General features: G+C 42.6%; 1 protein-coding gene and 1 long non-coding RNA gene across 5 annotated transcripts; one reads left to right on the top strand and one right to left on the bottom strand.

Moving 5' to 3' along the window:
- Positions 1-12,304: 12,304 nt before the first annotated feature.
- Positions 12,305-18,052, bottom strand: LOC135558136 (uncharacterized). 2 transcript variants are annotated; one of them, XR_010458312.1, is made up of 4 exons: positions 17,955-18,052; positions 15,293-15,431; positions 14,806-14,858; positions 12,305-13,036 (listed from the first exon to the last, which is right to left on the bottom strand). It is a non-coding gene; the product is annotated as an uncharacterized LOC135558136 (long non-coding RNA). The 2 variants fall into 2 exon arrangements; XR_010458311.1 differs by lacking the exon at positions 12,305-13,036 and having other exon boundaries at positions 14,676-14,858.
- A 301-nt stretch (positions 18,053-18,353) lies between these two features.
- Positions 18,354-23,959, top strand: LOC135558403 (gastrula zinc finger protein xFG20-1-like). Of its 3 annotated transcripts, none has more exons than XM_064992185.1 (7): positions 18,354-18,466; positions 19,338-19,540; positions 20,167-20,271; positions 20,359-20,454; positions 20,569-20,679; positions 20,903-21,029; positions 21,180-23,959. In XM_064992185.1, the coding sequence occupies exons 1-7, from the start codon at positions 18,436-18,438 to the stop codon at positions 23,675-23,677; spliced, it is 3,171 nt and encodes a 1,056-aa protein (XP_064848257.1). In that variant the 5' UTR covers positions 18,354-18,435; the 3' UTR covers positions 23,678-23,959. The 3 variants fall into 3 exon arrangements, with proteins under 3 accessions (XP_064848257.1, XP_064848256.1, XP_064848255.1); XM_064992184.1 differs by having other exon boundaries at positions 21,126-23,959; XM_064992183.1 differs by having other exon boundaries at positions 20,903-23,959.
- Positions 23,960-24,289: the final 330 nt, after the last annotated feature.

Raw genomic sequence — 24,289 nt, 5'->3', positions numbered from 1 at the left:
TGAAGAAAAACGGAACGATACATGAAATGACTAAATACAAAAAAACAACAAACGGAACGTGAAACCTATTACAGCCTATCTGGTGAACACTACACAGAGACAGGAACAATCACCCACGAAATACACAGTGTGTCACGCCTTGGTCTTAGTATTTTGTGTTTTAGTTTATTAGTTGGTCAGGCCAGGGTGTGACATGGGTTTATGTATGTTGTGTTTCTTAGTGGGGTTTTTTTAGTTATTGGGATTGTGGCTGATTAGGGGTGTGTGTTGCATAGGTTTGGCTGCCTGAGGCGGTTCTCAGTCAGGTGATTCTCGTTGTCTCTGATTGGGATCCGTATTTAGGTAGCCTGGGTTTCACTTTGTATTTTGTGGGTTAGTTGACACTAGTTTAGGCTGTTTTCATTTTCGTTTATTTGTTTTGTATTGATTCGTGTTACGTTTGTTTTATTAAACATGGATCACAATAGACACGCTGCAGTTTGGTCCGACTCTCCTTCACCATATGAAAACCGTGACACAGTGAAACCCAGGCTACCTAAATACGGTTCCCTATCAGAGACAACAAGAATCACCTGACTCTGAGAACCGCCTCAGGCAGCCAAACCTAAACTAAACACACCCCTAATCAACCACAATCCCAATGCCTACAAAAACCCCAATACGACAACACAATAACATAAACCCATGTCACACCCTGGCCTGACCGACTAATTATCTAAAACCCAAAATACTAAGACCAAGGCGTGACAGTAAGCCAAATGACACTAGAATTAGTCCTTCATAATGCAACAAAGTGCTATACACAAGTGTCTAGGACCCAACCTTATGATCCCAGACGAGCCCCCCTCATGAACCGGCTCAAAGTTCGTAACAAAAGGGAGACGTGGAGTCAAGGAATATCAAAATATATTTATTAAATAAACTAAATACAATTAACAATGGTGCGTGTAAACGTTTGCATGTGTTATATAAATCTAATATAAAGCGTTACTAGCAGACCAAAGCTCTGGTTAAACCGGATGCCCTCATAACTCTGGGCCCAGTGTCTTCAGCCAAGTCTAGAGCCTGTGTGCAATAACATGATTATCCGAAGGACACACAGCTGCCATCACGCAAATATACTCCCCTGTAAAACTACAAAGAGCAGCCTGCAACAATAACGAGCTTAGAAGTGCCAAGCTATCTCACTGACATTGAACCCTGCATGCACTCCTGCAAAGACAGGAAACACCTGAGACTAAAGCAGACATTACCAATATCCACGCTTCCTGGACACACATACATCTAATGAAGCACTGTACACTCACACTCTACCCCCCTACTGGTCGGGTGCCAAGAGCAAAGGACTTTGCTGTGCACCAATGGGGCCCGCTCTGGCTAGAGCAAGGCCCGCCTCCAACTCTTCAGGACCAGTCAGAAGACCAACACGACGAGACTCCACCTACATTATTCTGTGTATACATTCTGCTGTAAACTCTGGCTGAGCAGCCTAATTATTCTGACTCTTCACAGAGTCGCATTGGTTAGGTCCGTGCACGATAAACGGCAGGACAGGATATCTTTGACCAATAAATGGCCTTTTTGATACACCTGATTCCACTCTGTCCAGTGTCGTTGTTTTGCATTCCCTCTCCAGTATGAAACACCAACACATGCAGCAATGTGATAACGCGGGGTGTTGAACGGTGCCAAGGCAAACAAATTCTTAAGTGTGCCTGCATGGAGAGTCTCCTCCACTTAAACAACAATGTCAATCACACTTCTGTGAAATCAAACTGTCCACTTAGCAAGCAACACACATTTCACATGCTGTTGTGCAAATGGAATAGACAACAGGTGGAAATTATAGGCAATTAGCAAGACACCCCCAATAAAGGAGTGGTTCTGCAGGTGGTAACCACAGACCACTTCTCAGTTCCTATGCTTCCTGGCTGATGTTTTGGTCACTTTTGAATGCTGGCGGTGCTTTCACTCTAGTGGTAGCATGAGACAGTCTACAACCCACACAAGTGGCTCAGGTAGTGCAGCTCATCCAGGATGGAACATCAATGCGAGCTGTGGCAAGAAGGTTTGCTGTGTCTGTCAGCGTAGTGTCCAGAGCATGGAGACGCTACCAGGAGAAGTGGAGGAGGCCGTAGGAGGGCAACAACCCAGCAGCAGGACCGCTACCTCCGCCTTTGTGCAAGGAGGAGCAGGAGGAGCACTGCCAGAGCCCTGCAAAATGACCTCCAGCAAGCCACAAATGTGCATGTGTCTGCTCAAACGGTCAGAAACAGACTCCATGATGGTGGTATGAGGGCCCGACGTCCACAGGTGGGGGTTGTGCTTACAGCCCAACACTGTGCAGGATGTTTGGCATTTGCCATAGAACACCAAGATTGGCAAATTTGCCACTGGCGCCCTGTGCACTTCACAGATGAAAGCAGGTTCACACCGAGCACATGTGACGGACGTGACAGAGTCTGGAGACGCCGTGGAGAACGTTCTGCTGCCTGCAACATCCTCCAGCATGACCGGTTTGGCGGTGGGTCAGTCATGGTGTGGGGTGGCATTTCTTTGGGGGGCCACACAGCCCTCTATTTGCTCGCCAGAGGTAGCCTGACTGCCATTAGGTACCGAGATAAGATCCTCAGACCCCTTGTGAGATCATATGCTGGTGCGGTTGGCCCTGGGTTCCTCCTAATGCAAGACAATGCTAAACAATGCTAGACCTCATGTGGCTGGAGTGTGTCAGCTGTTCCTGCAAGAGGAAGGCATTGATGCTATGGACTGGCCCGCCCGTTCCCCAGACCTGAATCCAATTGAGCACATCTGGGACATCATGTCTCGCTCCATCCACCAACGCCACGTTGCCCCACATACTGTCCAGGAGTTGGCGGATTCTTTAGTCCAGGTCTGGGAGGAGATCCCTCAGGAGACCATCCGCCACCTCATCAGGAGCATGCCCAGGCGTTGTAGGGAGGTCATACAGGCATGTGGAGGCCACACACACTACTGAGCCTCATTTTGACTTGTTTTAAGGACATTACATCAAATTTGGATCAGCCTGTAGTGTGGTTTTCCACTTTAATTTTGAGTGTTACTCCAAATCCAGACATCCATGGGTTGATAAATTTGATTTCCATTGATAATTTGTGTGATTTTGTTGTCAGCACATTCAACTATGTAAAGAAAAAAGTATTTAAGAATATTTCATTAATTCAGATCTAGGATGTGTTATTTTAGTGTTCCCTTTATTTTTTTGAGCAGTGTATATCACTGGGGCCAAGCTTCCTGCTATCCAGGACCTACAGTTGAAGTCGGAAGTTTACATACACTTAGTTATTAAAAATCGTTTTGCACTCCACACATGTCTTGTTATCAAACTATAGTTTTGGAAAGTCGGTTAGGACATCTACTTTGTGCATGACACAAGTCATTTTTCCAACAATTGTTTACAGACAGATTAATTCACTATCACAATTCCAGTGGGTCAAAAGTATGCATACACTAAGTTGACTGTGCCTTTAAACAACTTGGAAAATTCCAGAATTTTATGTAATATCTTTAGAAGATTCTGAAAAGGCTAATTGACATAATTTGAGTCAATTGGAGTTGCGGATGTATTTCAAGGCCTACCTTAACTCAGTGTTTCTTTGCTTGACATCATGAAGAAATCAGCCCAAAAAAAATAATCTCCAAATATGGTTCGTCCTTGGGAGCAATTTCCAAATGCCTGAAGGTACCACGTACCACTGTACAAACAGATGAACGTGCTGGCACATTGTAGAACAGATGTCCACAGGCAAAGTGTACAATGTAATGTGCAGTGTAGCCCAAAGATTTGTTGAACTTTTATTTTACCTAGGCAAGTCAATTAAGACATTCTTATTTTCAATGACAGCCTAGGAACAGTGGGTTAACTACCAAGTTCAGTGGCAGAATGACAGATTTTTACCTTGTCAGCTTGGGGATTTGATCTCACGCTCTAGCCACTAGGCTACCTGCCAAAAGGCTACCTGCCAAAAGGCTACCTGCCACTAGGCTACCTGCCACTAGGCTACCTGCCACTAGGCTACCTGCCACCCCAAACTTGACAGTAATGTGTATGTGAGTGTGGGGGGATATTAAACAGAATCCTTCGCTGTTCTGGAATTTCACTTCTCGCACCAAACTGCGATCATCTCTAGGAGACAGAACTCCTTCCTGAGCGGTAGGACGGCTGCGTGGTCCCATGGTGTTTACACTTGCCTACTATTGTTTGTACAGATGAACGTCTTACCTTCAGGTGTTTAACTTGCTCCCAAGGATGAACCAGACTTGTGGAGATCTACAACTTTTTTTGAGGTCTTGACTGATTTTCCCATGTCAAGCAAAGAGGCACTGAAATACATCCACACTTCCAGTTGACTCAAATGATGTCAATTAGCCTATCAGAAGCTTCTAAAGCCATTTTAAAAGGCACAGTCAACTTAGTGCATGATAATCTGTTTGTAAACAATTGTTGGGAAAATTACTTGTCATGCACAAAGTAGATGTCCTAACCGACTTGCCAAAACTATAGTTTAATGACTCCAACCTAATGTGTATGTACAATAGTACCCTACCATCTCTAGGAATCTGCGCAATTGGCAGCGAGTCGTGGGAGCAGAAAAAGCAACAATTGCTTCCACTTTGCCAGTTCCTGGGTGCATTTGACCTCGTCCCACTTGTTTCCCTAAGTAAGTTACAGTAGCCTTCCCAAACTCACACTTGGCCAAATTGAGGGTTAAATAAGCATTCTCCAACCACTGAAACACTCAAGGTGGCAAGATGATTAGACAAATTAATGACCACATTGTCAAGGTAAGCGGTACAATTTGGCACATCCGAACACAATGTTTACTAGACGCTGACAAGTAGCAAGTGTATTACACATTCCAAAGGTCATCAGTGCATTGTACGAAATGATCAGGCATAACGAAAGCCGGGATGTCCGAGGCACCTGCCAATATCCTTTTAGCAAATCTGACTTACTAACGTAAGCAGCAGAGCCAATTCTATCAATGCAGTCATCTCAGCGAGGTAGAGAGAAATAATCGGACTTTGTAACAGGATTTACATGATGACAGTCTGTACATAAGTGGAGCGTACTGTCTGCCTTAGGAACGAGAATACACGGGAAACTCATTCTGTAATAAATAAGCTACCTCGGTACAGATGCTGACGTATGGGAGCAGCATTCCCCACATCCACATCGTGTGACTTGGAACGTCCCAAAACGCACGTGTGACTTGGAACGTCCCAAAACACATTGAGAACTATTTATCAATAGGGTAAGATCATTAGTTTGATCGTTACCCTCTCAAATAGAACATTTGGATAACTTTTTCACCATCTCTGAATTACATAAGTGTTCACACTGCTGTAAAGTATGGCGTAACTCCAACCCGTCCTCCTTATCCTCCTCTAGGTCCCAGCTTCAGCACCACCACAGCCACACTGGTGACGGCGGGCTGGACCGGCTTACCTGAGGAACAGTTTGGAGAATCACTCACATATTGTGACGGCCCTGAATTTTTCTGAACCGTCTCAGTGCTTCTCCTTCCAATAGGGCGCTTTCCCTTTAATTCCCAATTAAATAGTGCTTCTCCTACCAATAGGGCGCTTTCCCTTTAATTCCCAATTAAATAGCCAGCATCAGCTGTGCAAAAGTGGGGTTGTGATGGAGACGTGAATGAGGATGTGTTCAACCCTCAGTTCCGAAGCTTCTCTATTCCGTTTGTTTTGTTGCCTAATAGAGTTTACCCAGAATCGGATCCACTCTTTGCATCGTCCGTGGACTACACCTCTCTATTCTTTGTGGCTTTTCTCAGCTGGAGATCTGTTGGGGATTGGATTGTCTGACTGACCGACTGACGACAACCTTATTGTATACGGTATTTCATTTGTTTTGATGTGATGTATACTGTGATTTATGTAGTAAGAGTTGATACACTTTATAGTTGTGTGGTAAAATAATTGTTATATTGATTGTATGATTTTGATACTGGGTGTACGTTACACTATGAACGGACAGACATTGCGTGACTAAGGTCACTTGAGTTCCCTGAACTTCTTTACCAGGCTGGACTCTTTAGGCCCGAGGTACAGGACATTTCTGGAGGAACCAGAACTCATTGTGTTATATTATTATATTGTGTAATCATTTATGTTGGTAATACCACCCACGCAAAAGAATAGTTGTTTTGAAGTTCTTTCCAATGTTTTAAGGGTTTATGAAAAGTGTGTTTCCATCCTGACTTTTACATAAATTTTATTTGTCACATACACATGGTTAGTAGATGTTAATGCGAGTGTAGCGAAATGCTTGTGCTTCTAGTTCCGACAATGCAGTAATAACCAACAAGTAATCTAACTAACAATTCCTAAACTACTGTCTTATACACAGTGTAAGGGGATAAAGAATATGTACATAAGGATATATTGATGAGTGATGGTACAGAGCAGCATAGGCAAGATGCAGTAGATGGTATAGAGTACAGTATATACATATGAGATGAGTATGTAAACACAGTGGCATAGTTAAAGTGGCTAGTGATGCATGGTGTGTGTGCGTTCTGGTTTGTGTGTGTTCCGGTTTGTGTGTGTGTGTTCCGGTTGGTGTGTGTGTATGTTCCGGTTGGTGTGTGTGTGTGTGTGTGTGTGTGTGTGTTCCGGTTTGTGTGTGTGTGTTCCGGTTTGTGTGTGTGTGTTCCGGTTTGTGTGTGTGTGTGTTCCGGTTTGTGTGTGTGTGTTCCGGTTTGTGTGTGTGTGTTCCGGTATGTCAGGTGTCCGTGTACATGGGGTGGAAGTAAGCTGCGCTGAAACTTTAATGAGAATAACACAGGAGTGACGTTACCACCAGTGATATCATTCCCTAGTAGCAATGTGACTCCTTTTACTGGTAGTGTAGACACGACACCAACACGGAAACGTCCTGATACCAAGTCTGACGGTACAGGTATTGTTTTTGTCTCTATCCCCTGTAATATGATGTGAGCCACAATACATTTCAGGAGACCAGGGTACAGCATCAGTAATGGTTACTGCCTGCGCCGCACGTGTGTCTCGTAAGATTTGTATAGGCTTTTGATCAGCTTGTTTTCCAGTTAAGGAAACACAACCGGCAGAGATAAACGGAGCATAGATAGGATCAGGTTTCCCAAATGCTGAATCATTAACTCGGTCCAATGGACGAGCCAAAGACTTGACTAAAACCACACTTTCAATTTTGGGGACTTTTTTGGTTTATTTTTTCAAAATCGGACAGTCCAATCACATGACCCTTTTTGGTGACAGTAAAAACATTCACGGATTTTGTGTGAAGGCTTAGGGTCGTTGGAGGAAAAGCGACTGAACGAGGCACTGTTGACGTAATCAGTTGGCCTTCAAAACGAGGCGCACCAAAGACCAGTCTTGTGTCAAAGCATACTTATCTGCCAAAACTGCTGCCTGAGCCACTTTCTGTTCACTTAAATGAACTACAATTTGATCAGGGATGTTGCTTTTACAAACCTCCAACAGCATCAACTCCCAAATATCAGCAAAGATGTTAGTTTTGCTGGCTGAACAACATCAACTAAACAGACTCTTTGTGCATTTTATAAACTCAAAAAACCCTCTCACCGTACGTTTGTGGTTCCTGAAGCGCTGCCCATAAGCTTCAGGCACCAACTCATAAGCCCGCAACACAGTTTTAACTGTATCATAGTGTAAATTGTCTTCCAGGGAGAGAGCAGCTACTACTTCCTGGGCTTTCACAGACAATTTACATTCCCACACGCTCAAACACAAAGAAATAGGAATCAACGTCCGACTTCCGGAATGGAGGGACTAAAGCTATATTTTTACTCAAATCGAAGTGGGCTTGATGATAAGCAGGTTGTGGAGTCGCACTGGAGCCAGCATCTAGCTCCAGTTGTCAGATCCTCACCTTGTCGATTTTCCATTCTCCTCATTTCTAGATCAAACTTAATCTTTCTTTTTGCTCCATTTCTAAACGGGCCAGCCTCACCTTCAGCCTAGCGGTCCCGTCTGAACGACCCGACGCAGAAGATAAAGGGTCAAATCGGGGTAAAAGGGGTACGAGCAACCCCTTCCTCCTCACCGTCCTCAAACTTGGCATAGGAAGGTCTACCCATCTCTTCTCCTGAAGCCTCCCTCTCGTCATCTTTCAACGAGAATTTGTTTTCTCGTTAAACCCTCCCTGACTAGCACCACAAGCTCAGCCTTTAGGGCTTTGTAAGGGACGGAGTCCATAATGGTCAGTTAAAAGGTCTACTTTCCGCAACCCCACCAAACAATCAAGAGGGAGCTTCAATAAACTTAGATGGCTGAGGCAGCCATTTTGTACACTGCAACCTAAACAAATCACACCTCAATCACCAATCAGAGTTCAGTGCAGCAGGGTCCGGTGGGTGTAATGGATTATCCTGGATGAGCCCCCATTATGTTACGTACGTCTCTCGGAAGAGGTAACGCAACGCCTTGCTACAACTCAACTCCCCGTGGAGTGAAAGAGGTATGGGATTGTAGGTGCGAGTAAGGATGACAAAAGCAGAGGATTTACAGTTTACTGGGAATTTATTTTCCTTCACACGGTAAATTTGGGGAAAGGGTCTGAACGGAACCAAAAAGTAAATGTCAAAGCCCCCTTTCCTACTACTTACCTACTACTTACCTACTACTTTCCTACTACTTACCTAACCTTTTAGCCCCACCTGGTGCGATAACCAAAATACAGGGGGTGGTCCACCCAGGTCTTACCTAGTGTGTATAGACAGTAAATAAAAGATTATGTAGGCCCGCAGGCCTCTTGCCTAAGCACTCCCTGGGTTCCTTCCCCTTCCCCCTTGGAACAAAAACAGAATAATACAATGTGAATAAAAAAAAACTGCATCCTCTTGACATACTAATCAGCTCTCTCTCTCTCAGCAACAACCAACACAGGACATACTCTGTCTGCGCAACCAACACAGAACATAACCATCCGCCCTCTAACAAAGGAACACTGGCTTTTATTAGCTGGAGGAGGAGTCTAAAGGGATACAGCTGTATCCCCTGACGAGAGGGCGGGGTCAGCTCCAATTGGCAATGGGGCTGAAACTGGGGAACACAACTTCAACTGTACATCACCTGAAGCCTAGAGTAAAAAAAGATGCTATAATATCCACAGTACTCACTGAAACATAGAATTGTCTAACTGCTGCCCAGGGCCAGCTGGCTGGCTTCACTCTGTCAAAGTACTGGACAGCAATATTATATTGGGGGGGAAAAAATGGAACTGTAGGAGTAAAATAATGTTAAGTAAGCAAGTTAGAGGAGCAATTTTCTCAACAGCTCACTTTTCTCTGCAACACTATGGATCACCATGTCAGTATCCAGGAGCATTAGGATGTCCTTCTCGGTGGCAATCAGCAAGAAGGCCTCTAGGTGCTCTTGATGTATTTTAAGGTAGAGAAACTTCGCTCACAAGCTAGCTGGGTAACTGAGGGGTTGAGTAGGAACATGTATCCAAGGATATGGTATACATTAGTCAGCAGGTTGTACCGTCTCAGCGTCTGGTAACAATACAGTGGACATTCTTTGCAGAATGAGCAGCATTTACTCTTAATTTCTATCAGGCCATCCTCTACTGTCCTGGTCATGTATTCCTTCAATCCTGAACTTTTCAGTCTTTTCCACTGTACAGCGAGGCTCCTCAGCTCACTGCAAATTGCCAACAGTTGCTCGGCTATCAAATCAAAACAAGCTGAGCTCTTGAAGGGCTGTCTCTGGAAGACCATTGGATGTTATTTGGGCAAAGTTTATTGGGTCCAGAAGGGGCTAGGTCAGAATATAGAATGCCATGAGACAGAAATCGCCTGTATATACTATCTGTGACTGTATCCATAATTTGATTGTGAACTTTATAGACACACTCTCTGCCTCTGTCAAAGCTTCATCTTCAGCCATCTCTCCAGACATGATTTTCTTCTTTCTTTCCCTTTTCTGTGGGAGAGTGGCTTCCACCTCCTCCAGTTCTGTGTCCTCATCCTGTTCTCTGATCTTCTTATTTGCAAACTGAACAAATGTCTGTAGCTGCCTTAATGGTGTCACTCTTGACATGCCTTTCAGGGTATCCTGTGTAGACACAACCATTCGTTGGGCAGACAGATGTCCATCCCACTTGTCTGCAGGTATTTGGACAGAGCCTCAGTAAATCCTCTTGCCTTCACCCGAACAGTTGTCTTCAGGTTGGCCTGTCCTTGTATGGCTGATCGTGTGAGGAGCACTTCAACATAGAGACCCTGGTCTGGTGATCCAAAGACCTTCTTTAAAGCACTATCCTTAGCCCACCAGCGTGTTTCTCCGATTGGAGAGATATGGAACGCTGTTTGGGTCTTAAAGCACATGATGAAAATGCAATATTGCTAAGACAATTTCAGTTGTTGTCAGACAAACCAGATTATGGACACATGTATAGCACCATACATGCATTTGATTGGGGGCATTTGATTGGGGGACTTTGATGTTAACAGAGTAGAGAAGCCCTTATGAAGCCCTTATATTTGTCCTGCATATTGGATGCTCCATCCGTAGCATTGCCAATGCATTTGCTCATGTCTCATTTTAATTTATCCACTCCATCTGTCAACAACTGGACAAAGTACTGTCCAGTGGATGCCTTACACTTCACAACAGCCACAAGCTTCTCTTGTACAACATCTGTCACATATTTCATATGTAACATAACACATCTGTCACATATCTCAATGACAGAGCACTGGCCTTGAGGAGTTGTGTCCTGAGTTGTGTCGATCTGGACAGGGAACATTACAGCTTGCTCCATTTCACTTGACATGGTCTTTTTGGATAACGCTCTGAACTGTGTGAATGACGGTGTTGACAGTATTTTTGAGAGGAGTATGATTAGAGAACCTCTGCCTCTTGCCCCAGACTGATGTGGGTTCTTGCTTTTCTCAATGCACAAGCAGACGTCATACTTTCCCAGCAGTGTTATCATCTCCAACAAATGACTGTGATTGATACTGGTGTCCTCTAATGTATACGCTGCCTCAGACTGTATCCGCCTGTAACTGAGCTCTATCTTGCCAATGATACGTTACGACACGTTCCAGCACCTGCCTTCTCCTGCGTACCTGCTCTCTGTGGGCAGACACTTGACTGCCACTGAGCAGACTTTGAATGTCTGCTTGGGAGGACCTTAAAAAGTATGTCTCAGCACTACTTCTGTGCATGTTGCTCTTCTACCCTTTGGGGAACATGTTTCCAATCCGCCATTCCACTCATAAATATACTGCTGTCAGTAGGCTTCACAAATGCCATACAAATTGACTTGAGTCTCTTGAAATAATCAAAAGTTGGTCTGGCATCCTGGCCTTCCCTGACTCTCTTCCACTGACACTGGACTGAACCTATCATCAACCTGGATATGAATAAAATAATATATCAATTAACTCATAAAGGCCCAATTCTTAAACTACAAAAACACAGCAGCAGCCCCACTATTTCATATCAAGTGAATGAATGACAACACGTTTTTTTTGTGTGGATTTACTCACCGTTCACATAGGACTGTTGGCATGGTGATGAGTTTCAATGCATTGTCTAGTAAGAGGCAAAGTGGTAGGAACCATGGCGATGAGGATCATAGCTAGCAAATCACTGTAGCCATATTCTCCCGCACAAAATAGGAATTTTGAGGGAAAGGACTTGATTGGTGGCAAATAGTATACATATTGTAAAACCAATGGCTGTATAGACATGAAATAAGATTTGCTAATTAAAATGTTTGACCAATAATATTTGTATTTCACTCGTAAATTCTGATACATGTTATTTGTAACACATTTAGGCACATATCTACTGCTTCGGCTGCACTATCTTTGGCTTTGCTGTCCTCTACGTCTACTCTAAGACTTAAAGACTTTTGACTGCAAGTGTGAGCGAGACAAAGGGGGCGGGACAAAGGGTTGCATAGACGTTCCTTTGGAATAGACCAACGGGCCTGAGGGAAAGGGGGGGTTTCTCCCGGTGACCAGTCCGCTACTGCCGGCCACCCCAAGCTTTGGAGAGCCCAAGGTTACCGTCCACCCAACGCTTTAGAGAGCCCAAGGTTACCATCCACCTGAAGCTTTAGAGAGCCCAAGGTTACCGGCCACCCAAAAAGAAAATCAGGAAAATAAACAAAGATACAAAACACAGGTGAATCTTTGGCCTCTCCCAGGTGCTCACTTTTTGGGGGGCAAATTTTATTTTTTAAATCTGCCCAAAAATGAATGCAAATACACCTAGTCTGAGGCTTACGGTTTTATAATATAGACATTCACCAATAAATACACTATACACACACATTACTTGAACATACACAGCATCATACCTTTGAAGTATAAAAAATTCTCTGCATGTTGCCTTGTTTATTATTCATGAACTTAATGAGTTAAATTACGTATGATATACAGGCTAATGATTCTGCCTGCCTTTCAGTAGGAACTAAGTGATTTCTCTTCCACTGACTACAGTTATTAACGGTCTTCTCTTTTGTCTGAAATTACACTTGTCATCATCATCCCCACGTGTGATTAATGTCACCAGAGCTATGGTTTTACCCCCTCATCTTACTTCATCAGATAGGCACTGACACTTAAAACTGGTCTGAGACCTAAATCCATTTGTTTTAATGAGTTATCCACCATAGCAGAGTTAATGATGAAAGCCAAACTGATGTCTGATTCATTCAGACATATCCAGAAACCTATAAAGTTTGACTTGTTTTCTACAAGCCTTACTGAGAAAGCGTCAGACGTTCTCTTTTCGGGTGATTTCCCCAGCTGTTCCAAGAGCTGTAACTCTTTCCTTTAAGTGCAGCGATCAGGAAAGACAGTTCAAAGTGTGCCGCTGTCCCTGGGAGGTGTACTCAAGACACAGTGGGGCCAGCCAGGAAGGGCCTGAGGACACCCAGCAGCACGGCGCCAATCAAGTGTGCTCAGACTTAGTGGGGCCAGCTGGGAAGGGCCTGAAGACACCAAACAGGCTGCAGAGGTGGAGACATAATAGGAAATCTGACATCGAGGGAAATTGTAATCCCAGAATAACATAATTATTTAAATTCAAGTGCAAAGAGTTAAATAAAGCACATAATAAAATATATATATTATAAATATATATATATATATATATATATATATATATATATTATTATAAATATATGTGTATATGTTACACCCCTGAAAACAGGGGAGAAATAATCACGAGAGTGATACGGTGTTGTATTCTCAATTTAACTTTAAATTCAATGAGAAAAGACCGATTTTCCCCAGGAATATAAATATAAAATATATAAATTTTATTTATAAATATATAAAATATAAAATAAAGGACTAAAGCCAAAAGAAATGTGAATGGAGAAACTGTTACTGATGAGAATAGGAATGTATAAGACAATTGTCTAATGAAAAGAAAATGTATGAAATCCTAAAAGCTGTTCTCCGTTAGACAAATCATTTTCAGAAACGTTTGGGTGAAATTTACCAGAGTAATTTTTCATGAAATTATTAAGGGACTTAACAATCTACCTGCCAAATTGTATGTTATTAATCAATGATGTGGTCGACTTATCTCTGCCGTGTATTACACCTTAATTAAAAGCTAAACTCAGAAAAATAAAGAAACGTCCCTTTTTCAGGACCCTGTCTTTCAAAGATAATTCCAAATAACTTCACAGATCTTCATTGTAAAGGGTTTAAACAATGAACCATAAACAATTAATGAACATGCACCTGTGGAACAGTCGTTAAGTCGTTAAGACACTACAGCTTACAGACGGTAGGCAATTAAGGTCACAGTTATGAAAACTTAGGACACTAAAGAGGCCTTTCTACTGACTCTGGAAAAACACCAAAAGAAAGATGCCCAGGGTCCCTGCTCATCTGCGTGAACGTGCCTAACAGGCTGACTACACCGCACGCGTGTAAATGTAATCTATTATTCAATTATTTCACCCACACTGCTCGCGCGCGTCAACGAGCATCTGCGTTGCCTTGGGCTAAAATAGAAGTCAGTTCTATTTGTGACGCAGATTATGCTGCAAGTCCTGCCTCTCCCATCTCCACATTGGTTTATAGAAGCAGGTACCCACGTGCCATCTCCTCATTGGTTATACCCACGTGGGTGACTGAAAGACGAATAAGGTCGGTGGCGGTAATGCGCCTAATTTATGAAAGCCAACCATACTGCTCGTTCTGTGCGTGAATTCCTGCAAGACAGGAATGTCAGCGTTCTACCATGGCCAGCGAAGAGCCCGGATCTCAATCCCATTTAGCATGTCTGGGACCTGTTAGATTGGAGGGTGAGGGCAAGGGCCATTCCCCCCAGAAATGTCCTGGAACTTGCAGGTGCCTTGGTGGAAGAGTGGGGTAGCATCTCACAGCAAGAACTGGCAAATCTGGTGCAGTCCATGAGGAGGAGATGCACTGCAGTACTTAATGCAGCTGGTGGCCACACCAGATACTGACTGTCACTTTTGATTTTGACCCCCCCCCTTTGTTCAGGGACACATTATTCAATTTCTGTTAGTTGCATGTCTGTGGAACTTGTTCAGTTTGTCTGTTGAATCTTATGTTCATACAAATATATTTACACATGTTAAGTTTGCTGAAAAATAAACGCAGTCGACAGTGACAGGACATTTCTTTTTTTGCTGAGTTTATGCACATCATTTTGCCATGGGGCGATTACAATGCTTGACGATAAACAAAATCAGACAGTGCCATGGCACCTATTGGACTTGAAATCCAGTCACACCTCATGCCTTTTCCCTCCATGCACACACAGACCATGATCCAGTACACATGAACCTAGAGAAGGAATGGACCATTTAGTAAATGTATTGCTTTTGTTTAATATGAAATGTTTTTCCTCTTGATGAAAGTTATACGCATAACATGTATTTGTGCCATTAGGATTAATAAGGCTCTTTAAAAAAAAGACATGATACTGTAAAATGTTCATGTACTGTGCATAATGCAATAACATGCAAATTAATTACTTAAAAATCATACAATGTGATTTTCTGGATTTTTGTTTTAGATTCCGTTTCTCACAGTTGAAGTGCACCTATGATACAAATTATAGACCTCTACATGCTTTGTAAGTAGGAAACACTGCTGATTTTGCAGGTTATCAAATACTTGTTCTCCCCACTGTATGTTATAATACAGACACACAGGCCTGCATGCATGAGACACACACACACACACACTAAAAGGGTAGAACAATTAGTGATAATTACCCGTAACCAAGAGAAGGCTCTCACCTCACTCCCGAAATACGACTTTTAGTCGAGTGCATCCTGATTTCTACAGCAAGCCAAAAGATAGCCGTGTCTATTTTTTTTTTTGTGACATCCTGTCTTTGTCCGCTCTGCTGCCCTGCCGAGAGAGAAATAAATCGTCATTATGGACGACATTAAAGTGTCGGTGACAAGCATATGTCAGCAGTGACGCATTAATCAAATCTTAATGCTCCGCTGCTGTTGTACTAATTATTATTTCTGGAACTCTCTAATGACTGGAACCGTAGACTGCACAGCAGGTCAGGGTTCTGCCGTTATGTCTCCCTGCTATACAAGAACTGAGACTGGCTGTGTAACCTTTTATTAGAGATATTAGTTTATTAGTTAGAGATTATTTTATTAGTTAGCATATATTGTGAGAAATGCAAGATGTGTGTGGCTCTCTCTCTCTAACTTTATCCTCCCTCTCTCACAAACTCCCCCTCATCCCCTCTAAAAAAAAAGACTCGATGTGAATCCTTCCTTAGGAACTCCTAAGGTTGCTATCCTCTTTTCATTTTAGGAAGACAAGAAGTTCAGTCTATGTAGTGTGTTAAGTGCGATTTGAATGTACCTGAAAGTACATGACAGTTTGATAGTTGGCATGATAGTTCTGCAAATACATGTTAATTCATTCTCCAATCTGTATCCTAACAAGTAAACGCTCTACTGCCACCTAGTGGCTGTGTTAGCACGCACATTGTCACATGCGCCGAATACAACCGGAAAATACCTTACCGTGAAATGCTTAATTACAATTTAATTACGAGCCCTAAATAAACTAAAGTAAAAAATGTAACAAGAACATTACATAACAATAACAAGGCTATATAGTGTATGGAGATACCAGTACTGAGTCAGACTATGCATAGATAATAGACAGCGAGTAGCAGCAGTGTAAAAACAACAAAGATATTTACAGACGTTATCGCAGGTTCAGGGAAATGCTTATGTTTCTAGCGCCAACAATGTAGCAATACAATAACAATACACACATAAACCAAAAAGAAAGAACAAGAAATTTAGACATATCTGAAACCGGAATATAAATATGTACAGTATGTGAAAGGTGTGTATAGACAGTATATGAATAGAAAATTTGTGTACAGACAGTATATGAATATAGAGGTGTGTATAGACCAGGGCTCTTCAACCCTGTTCCTGGAGAGCTACCGTTTTTGCTCCACTCTGATGTAGCGCACCTGATTTCTAATAATTAGCTAGTTGATGATAAGAATCAGGTTAGTTACAACTGGAGTTGGAGTGAAAACCTACAGTGGGTAAAACAGAATGTAAACATTTTTTAAATGACCATTTGTTCAATGACTGTATGTACATAGGGCAGGAGTCTCTATGGTGAAGGGTAGGTAGAGTACCGGGTGGTAGCCCACTAGTGACAGTGTCTAAGGTTCAGGGCAGGGTACTCCATACACTCAAACAAAGATGATCTATTATATTGACAAGATAGTTGACTAACCTTTCCCACTGTGCACAGAAGTCAATTCAACGTCTATTCCACGTTGGTTCAAGGTCATTTCGTTCAAATTACACAGAAACAATGTTGATTCAACCAGGTGTGTGCCCAGTGGGTTCTAATAATGGAAATACATGTCTGCAAAGGTGGACAAGGCTAAATCAGGTGGGAACATTCTAGCCAATGAGAGAGAGCAGATAAGTGCGTGAACAACTGACACAACTTAGACATGAAAAGTTTTTCTCAAAGTTGCTGGAATGCCACGTGTGTCCACTTATATCATTACATTTCTAACACCCTAATCATTACGAAACTTCTGTTCAATCAAATAAGCCTCACATAGAAAATTAGCAATTACATTTTTGTTGGTAGATCAAATTTGACACTCATAGATTCCCATACAAAAACAAACATCCCCATTCGGTCTGCTTAACGCAGTATTGTCAAGCGCACAGCTTTTTGGGCTGGAGATGAACATCTTACTTCACCTTTGACTCAAATCAAAGAACGGTGAAGAGAATATGGGCTATTCATTGTACCGGTGTGTTAAAACAGCCAATAGGTGACAGTAAAGCTTTAGTTGTTAGGCAACATGAGAGCAGTGTTTCTTAATCCTGGTCCTCGGGACCCCAAAGGGGTGCATATTTTGCTAGGGCAAAAAAACTAAAATGTGCACCCCTTTTGTGTCCCCAAGATCAAGAAACACTGCAGTAGACAGATCAGGGCCACGTTCAAATGTTCTCTAACGTTGCAGATAGAAATGTCATAAATAGAGCCTACATGATTTATATGTCCATGTCAGAGGGGCATGTTTGTTCTATGTAACATATTTATATATGAACTGTCCAAACGTGTCCTCCTGAACGCGCCCCAGAGTATGAATGAACATACAGTATCAAAATCAAACGTCAATGTCATTGTGGTGTCAAGGTACTTTCGCCGGCAGGTAGCCTAGCGGTTAACAGCATTGAGCCAGTAATTGAACGGTTGCTGGTTTGAGTCCCTGAGCCGACTGGGTGAAAAATCTGTCAATGTGTCCTTGAGCAAGGCTCTTAACCTTAATTTATCCTGTAAATTACTAAACATGTACATTTTAAATCACACTACAGGCCTGAGGCAACTGAAATATAACATTTCTTTAGTTACCTTGTTTACGCTGTTCTTTTGTCTTCTATGGCTGACACTTGTACACGTGGAATTACGAAAGACACAAGATAATGTGTGAATGTCTGTGTGTGACGGATAGGTAACTTCTCTGCGGAATCTTTACAATATTGTGTTTTGTGGTTATTGGTCCGAAGAGGTCTTTATTATAATTTTTCCCCTCATTAATTAATGATTAACTACACTCATTACTTAATTAACTACATTTATTTATTCTAAAAATGTCAGTGACTAGAAATGTCAGTTTTTTTCTTGTTCCTCTTCTTTGGGATTTTATGACTGTGCAAACCAAACCAGAGACGTTTAGAAACCTTACTCAAATGTAACCTTAAAAATAAAAGGGTTTCTTATTTGATTACCGGAAGTGACGTTTAAAAAAAGGAAGACGGAAGGAAACACATCCACGAACAAAGCTCACATTATTTTATTTTGAATCCAAGTATACTGGCACTGAAAGCTCGAAATGCGAAAACACCATATCCTGATTGAAGAAGGTATGGTTGCAGTGGCCTTCTCTTTGGCGTTGTCAACATTTCTAGGCTAGTTAGCTGGTGTATTTAATTAAAAACGTGAGGGACTAGCTAGCTAGCTAGGCAAGCTATTAGACAGTTTAGCCACACGTTGTAAAAGATGTGCCACAAACAAAAACGTAGCTTGTTTGCTGAACGAAGTAATTGCATTTTCACATGGAAATAGCACTTGATTTTCTATGTAATATTGTAGCTCGTTTTCAAGGAATGACATTATATGAAGAAAAACAATAATACTTTGCTAAAACGTTGGAAGCTATAGAATAGCAAGGATACTTGTCAGTGTTATCAAAGAGGACATGGCTTTTGTTATCCAAATAACAATGTGTGCCTGTTGTAAGTCCCTCTCTGCCCCTATCATATATGTTATCCAAATAAGTGAATTGTTGTCTGCTGTAGGTCCCCCAGTCATCTCTGTTATCCAGCTAACTGAATGTGTGTCTGCTGTAGGTCTCCCTCTCCCCCTATCATCTCTGTTAACTAACTGAATTTGTGTCTGCAGTAGGTCTCCCTCTCCCCCTATCATCTCTGTTAACTAACTGAATGTGTGTCTGCTGTAGGTCTCCCTCTCCCCCTATCATCTCTGTTAACTAACTGAATTTGTGTCTGCTGTAGGTCTCCCACTCCCCCTATCATCTGTTATCCAACTAACTGAATGTGTGTCTGCTGTAGGTCTCCCTCTCCCCCTATCATCTGTTATCCAACTAACTGAATTTGTGTCTGCTGTAGGTCTCCCTCTCCCCCTATCATCTCTGTTAACTGAATGTGTGTCCGCTGTAGGTCTCCCTCTCCCCCTATCATCTCTGTTAACTAACTGAATGTGTGTCTGCTGTAGGTCTCCCTCTCCCCCTATCATCTCTGCGTCTGTTGATTCCTCCACTGCGGCTGGTGTCTGCAGCTCTATGGCAAGTTGTTCAGCAGAGAGACGTAATGGACTACGGGTTGGTGGAGGAGTTTGTCACCACTGTGTTGGAGATAGTTCCTGATATGATGAGTTACAGGGAGAGAGTCCAACTCATCATGGGGCTGCGAGCACAGGTGAGAGATGGTGCTGATTGGTGGAGATGAGGGAGTGGCCAGAGTTCTTCAACTCTCATCTCCTGAGGTGTATTCATTAGTGTGTACACCATAGTACCTTACCATATTCTATTGAGGCTTTTTAAACACAAACCCTTACGGGCAACAGGTAGCCTGGCGGGTTATAGGGGCTTTGGGCCAGTAACTGAATCAGCAAGGCAATTAACCCTAAGGGGGTGTCTCAGTGGGATATGCAAAAAAACACATTTCCATTTCACACTTGTACAGGTTACCCTCTTGTACAGTGGAACAGGTCTATATACACACACACACACCCTAATAATTATTATTATATTAATCATTGATGTGCTACTTTTAGTGTGTATTTATTGGTGATGTGTTGGCTTGTGCAATGAAATTTCCCCTCAGTACTTTATTCATCCCACAATCTTATTTTAGCTAAATGTTTTTTGCAACAAAATCAACTTTCTTATTGGACACATTCTTATGGGTCCCTCCCTGTTTCAGCCCATTTGCTTCCTAGTGAATACACTCCCGATGTCAATATACTGTTTCTATTTTTGTTGGCCCACCCACAAGTCCAATTTTATTTGCATTCATAACAAATTTAACTTTTACTCATTCAGCTGGTTCTGGAGTTGTGTCGCTCTGATCACCTAGCCAACCCTGAGACCATCCAGCCACACCTGAACAGGATGAAGACCTGTATGATCACTCATAGGGACAAGGAGGTGAGTACTACCCAGTAACAGATCAAGACTTGTAACGCTGCTACTTAGTTGAATTTATTATGACTGAGCTATCCATACTTGCTGTAGATTTCTGATCCGGAGGTGGAAGCGTCAGAATCAAACTTCCTGAAGCTGATTCAAACTCTGCTGGAAGACCCAGTCGAGAAGGAACACTTCTTTCAGGTCAGTGTTGTAACGAAGGAGCTGCTTATAACTAAGGGGCGATTTATTTTATGAGGCAGGTGTAAATAATTCTGTAAATCAGAAAGTACTGAATATCCTGTACTTGTTTCTTAGAATATTTTTCCAGAGGAATTTGGCCCCAAGTATAACTCAGCACTGCAGACTCTGGTGTGGGAGTTCCTCTCCAGGCTGGAGAAGCTGCTTCCAGCACCAACCCTTCAACAGGTACCATGCTAACATCTTATTACCTTCATCGGGGACCATGCTAACATCTTATTACCTTCATCGGGGACCATGCTATCATCTTATTACCTTCATCGGGGACCATGCTAACATCTAATTACCTTCATCAGCATACTGTCATACATGTTGTTTAACAATTGCATATGTTATAATACAAAATGGATACATTGGTCTTTTTAAAAGCCATTCTCTCTCTTCCCATTAGACTGCATCTTGGTTCCTACCTGACCCCTCTGTCCTGGAGGAGTGTGTGCAGTGTGTATCCCACCCTCAGCCTTTGAAGACCCTTCTCCAGCACCACAACAACACATGTGGACATGTAGACACCAATGGTAGGAGAAATAGACTTTTGACAGGAAATAATGTTATCAGAAAGCCTATAACATGTTTGGTTTTAATATTGACTTTTCTTCTTCAACTGTCTCTAGCTCTGTCTTATGGGGACAATCAGATCCTCGCTTCAATGTCTCTCTCTTCCTTAGTGATAGATGAAGCCTTCACTGACCAAGCTGACCCAGAGGTCCAATCAGAACCTGAGCAGGAATGTATGAGCCCTGTCTCATCTGACAATGAGCCAAAGATGGCCTCTTTGTTGGAACACATGGAGAGTGAACTGTTGCCTTTGAATAAAGAGATGAAGCCTGCTATTTTGGAGGTAGCATGTCGACACAAGAAAACAACAGCGAAAAACAATACATCTTTTCACCACTTTCACAATGACAGTGGGCTGAAAATCCAAGGAAAAGCCCACAGCAGCCAACAGGAAGTGCAGGACATTTCTAGTTTATCTACTTCCTGTCGGCTCCGTCAGCCCAAAGTGCTGCTACACAGACTTGACATTAGTGATATGCTGTTACCTATGACGGAGGTCTCTTCAACACCGAGGAGAGAGAGGCTTCAGATTGACAAAGTAGGATCCCAAGGACAGAGAAGAGGACAGGTCATATCACAAAAGAGTGAAAGGAATATGAATGAAGAGCCCTCTGATGGTCAACCTCGGTATTCTCTGGCCCCTGACCCATCCCTTACCACAGGGCAGCCTAAAAGAAGCAAGCGTGTCAAAAAATGCTCCTTGTGTGGAAAGACTTTCAGCGAATCAAAGGATTTGACGGCACACATGAGATGTCACAATGAGCAGAGCCCTTACAAGTGCACCCAGTGTGGACAAGACTTTGAACACCATGAGGACTTACAGAAACATCAGCAGAATGTGTGTGAGGGGGCAGCTCAACCAGAAGACGACAACATGTCTACGGCATCTTTTAAGGAGGATAACATGTCTATGACATCTGTGGAGGATGACAGAGATAGGACAGAGATATCCCACCCCCATGACACTTTACCTCAGAACAAAAGAGGTCCCTATGTTCATCACACTCCAAAAGCCTTCCAGCCTTCCAAAGCCAGACAAATATGCCATGTGTGTCACAAGACTCTTTGTAATGTATTTATGCTGAGAAGGCACCTGAAATCCGTTCATGGTCTGCTCCCCTACAAGTGCTACAACTGTGAGGCAAGTTTTGGGAATAATCCTAGTTTGAAAAAACACGTAAAAGAGTGCTTGAAGAAGACGAAACGCCACCCTTGCTCTCTGTGCGGTGTGACCTTTGAGCCAAATGAGTGTTCGGAGGGGAACCAAAAGCAGTTCATAGAAAATGGTACAGCGATACCCCATAATGCAACAGCCTTCAGTGCTCTGCCCTTCAGTGCTCTGATACAGTCCTCCAGTAATTACAGAACATGTCTTCTGTGTAATGAAACTTTCGATACTGCAGCGAACATGAGAATACACCTAAAATGTCAACATGATGTACATCCTTACCCATGCATCAATTGTGGGGAAAGTTTCCCAAGCATATCGGATCTGCGGATACACAAGTGTTCAGGTCAAAACATTCCAGACTCCAGAAAGTGTCCGGGGTGCAGGAATAGGACACCGCAGCAGTTAAAGACAAGTCAGGAAGTGAACCTTAGACACCAGACAGATAGGCCACTAGTTGCAGCAGAAAACGAGATGGCGATCCCGCAGTCCTGCAACACAGATGTTGACTACTCAAATGACTTGCAGCAATGTAAGCCAAAGGAGTGTGAGATTAACTTTCAGAGAGGACAGCAAGACTGGAGTGAGGCAGTTGATCCAGCACACAGAAGTAGTTGTCTGGTTCCAAGGGAGGATGGGACAGAGATTCTCCACAGCCATCGCACGTCACCCGAGAACCCAACAACTTCCAAAGCTCCTCCCACTGGCGTGATTTTAAATTCTAGAACATGTCTGGTGTGCTATAAGACATTCTTTAACAGAGCAAGTTTGCTTCAACATCGGAGACGTCACTCACAGGGTCAGGGACCCCACACATGTACCATATGTTCAAGGAGCTTTGGTCGAGCTTTCGATTTGACAAGACATCAGGCCAGGAAAACAGGTTGTGGCTCAATGCACCGTAATCTCGTTGTACATGAGAATGCTCCTACCGAAGTTAAACCGGTCTTCTCTTGCCCCCATTGTCAGGAAGGGTTCACGAGTGAAAATAAACTGGAGACACACATGCTATGTCACACAGGGGAAGGGTTCACATGTAGATTTTGCGGCAAGATGTTTGCTAAACAATATAAATTATACATCCATGTTCGTTCGCATATTGACAGACCTCATCTATGTGATGCATGTGGTAAGGATTTCAGAACTAAGTATGCATTGAAAGTACACACACGTGTACACACGGGAGAACGACCGTTCTCTTGCCCAGATTGTGGCAAAAGATGTTCTTCGAAGGGTAATCTGAAGGCCCATCAACAGAGTCATACAGGAGAACGTCCATTTGCGTGCCCTCTCTGTAAAGTACGCTGTCGCATTAAGTCGCAACTAAAAGTACATATTTTAACTCACACAGGGGAGAGGCCTCATAAGTGTTTGGCTTGTGGGAAGACTTTTCAACTGAAACTTTTGTTGAGAAAACATCAGTTAGCTTCATGTTCTTAGTTGTCTTTGACTCCCTTTTTTTTCCAGGATGTACACGTTTAAGTGTTCGATTTTTTTTTAAATATATTTTTTTGTCAAGATTCTCCACATTACTAGCTCGTAACGAGGTGTAGGTTCTAATCCAGACTGTAGCCTTCACCTTTTGAATGTACACGTTAAAGAACATGTCAAATATGCAGGATTTTTTTTTCATTAAGTATTGATTAGCACAGCAGCCCATTGTGAAAATCCTTTATAAAAGTGGCAAATATATGTTGAAAATAAACGGTGCAATTATTACGAGTGGCTGTTGTTTACCCCCCTTTTTTTCTCCAAGTGATTCAGCTGATCTTATTCAAAGAGCACCATGGTATACCCAGCTATGTTTAGCTATAAAGTTTCTACCCCATATGAGCATCCGATATATAGTTGTCTTTAAGTTCAGGATGGTTTTTGTTCACTTACACCCCAAGAAAAATAATCAATGCAGTGTTCATGATTTTATAATGCCCTTCTGGTTCAAATTCGGAATGTTTCTCAAGAGTATAGATTAAAATAAAAATGTAATCATTGCAGAACATATTACGGAACCTTGAGAATAAAATGATAAAAGCAAACTGAAATTGAGATGAA

This window comes from Oncorhynchus masou, chromosome 17 (assembly GCF_036934945.1).
Source record: "Oncorhynchus masou masou isolate Uvic2021 chromosome 17, UVic_Omas_1.1, whole genome shotgun sequence".
Taxonomy (NCBI): Eukaryota; Metazoa; Chordata; class Actinopteri; order Salmoniformes; family Salmonidae; genus Oncorhynchus; species Oncorhynchus masou.
This window is presented reverse-complemented; position numbering and strand designations above follow the sequence as displayed.

Excerpts from the sequence above, each read along its gene's own strand:
- LOC135558403 (XM_064992183.1), top strand. The coding sequence starts at position 18,436 with ATGCGAAAACACCATATCCTGATTGAAGAAG. Across the intron at positions 18,467-19,337 it reads CCATATCCTGATTGAAGAAG|GTCTCCCTCTCCCCCTATCA; the intron begins GTATGGTTGCAG and ends TGTCTGCTGTAG. Across the intron at positions 19,541-20,166 it reads TCATGGGGCTGCGAGCACAG|CTGGTTCTGGAGTTGTGTCG; the intron begins GTGAGAGATGGT and ends TTACTCATTCAG.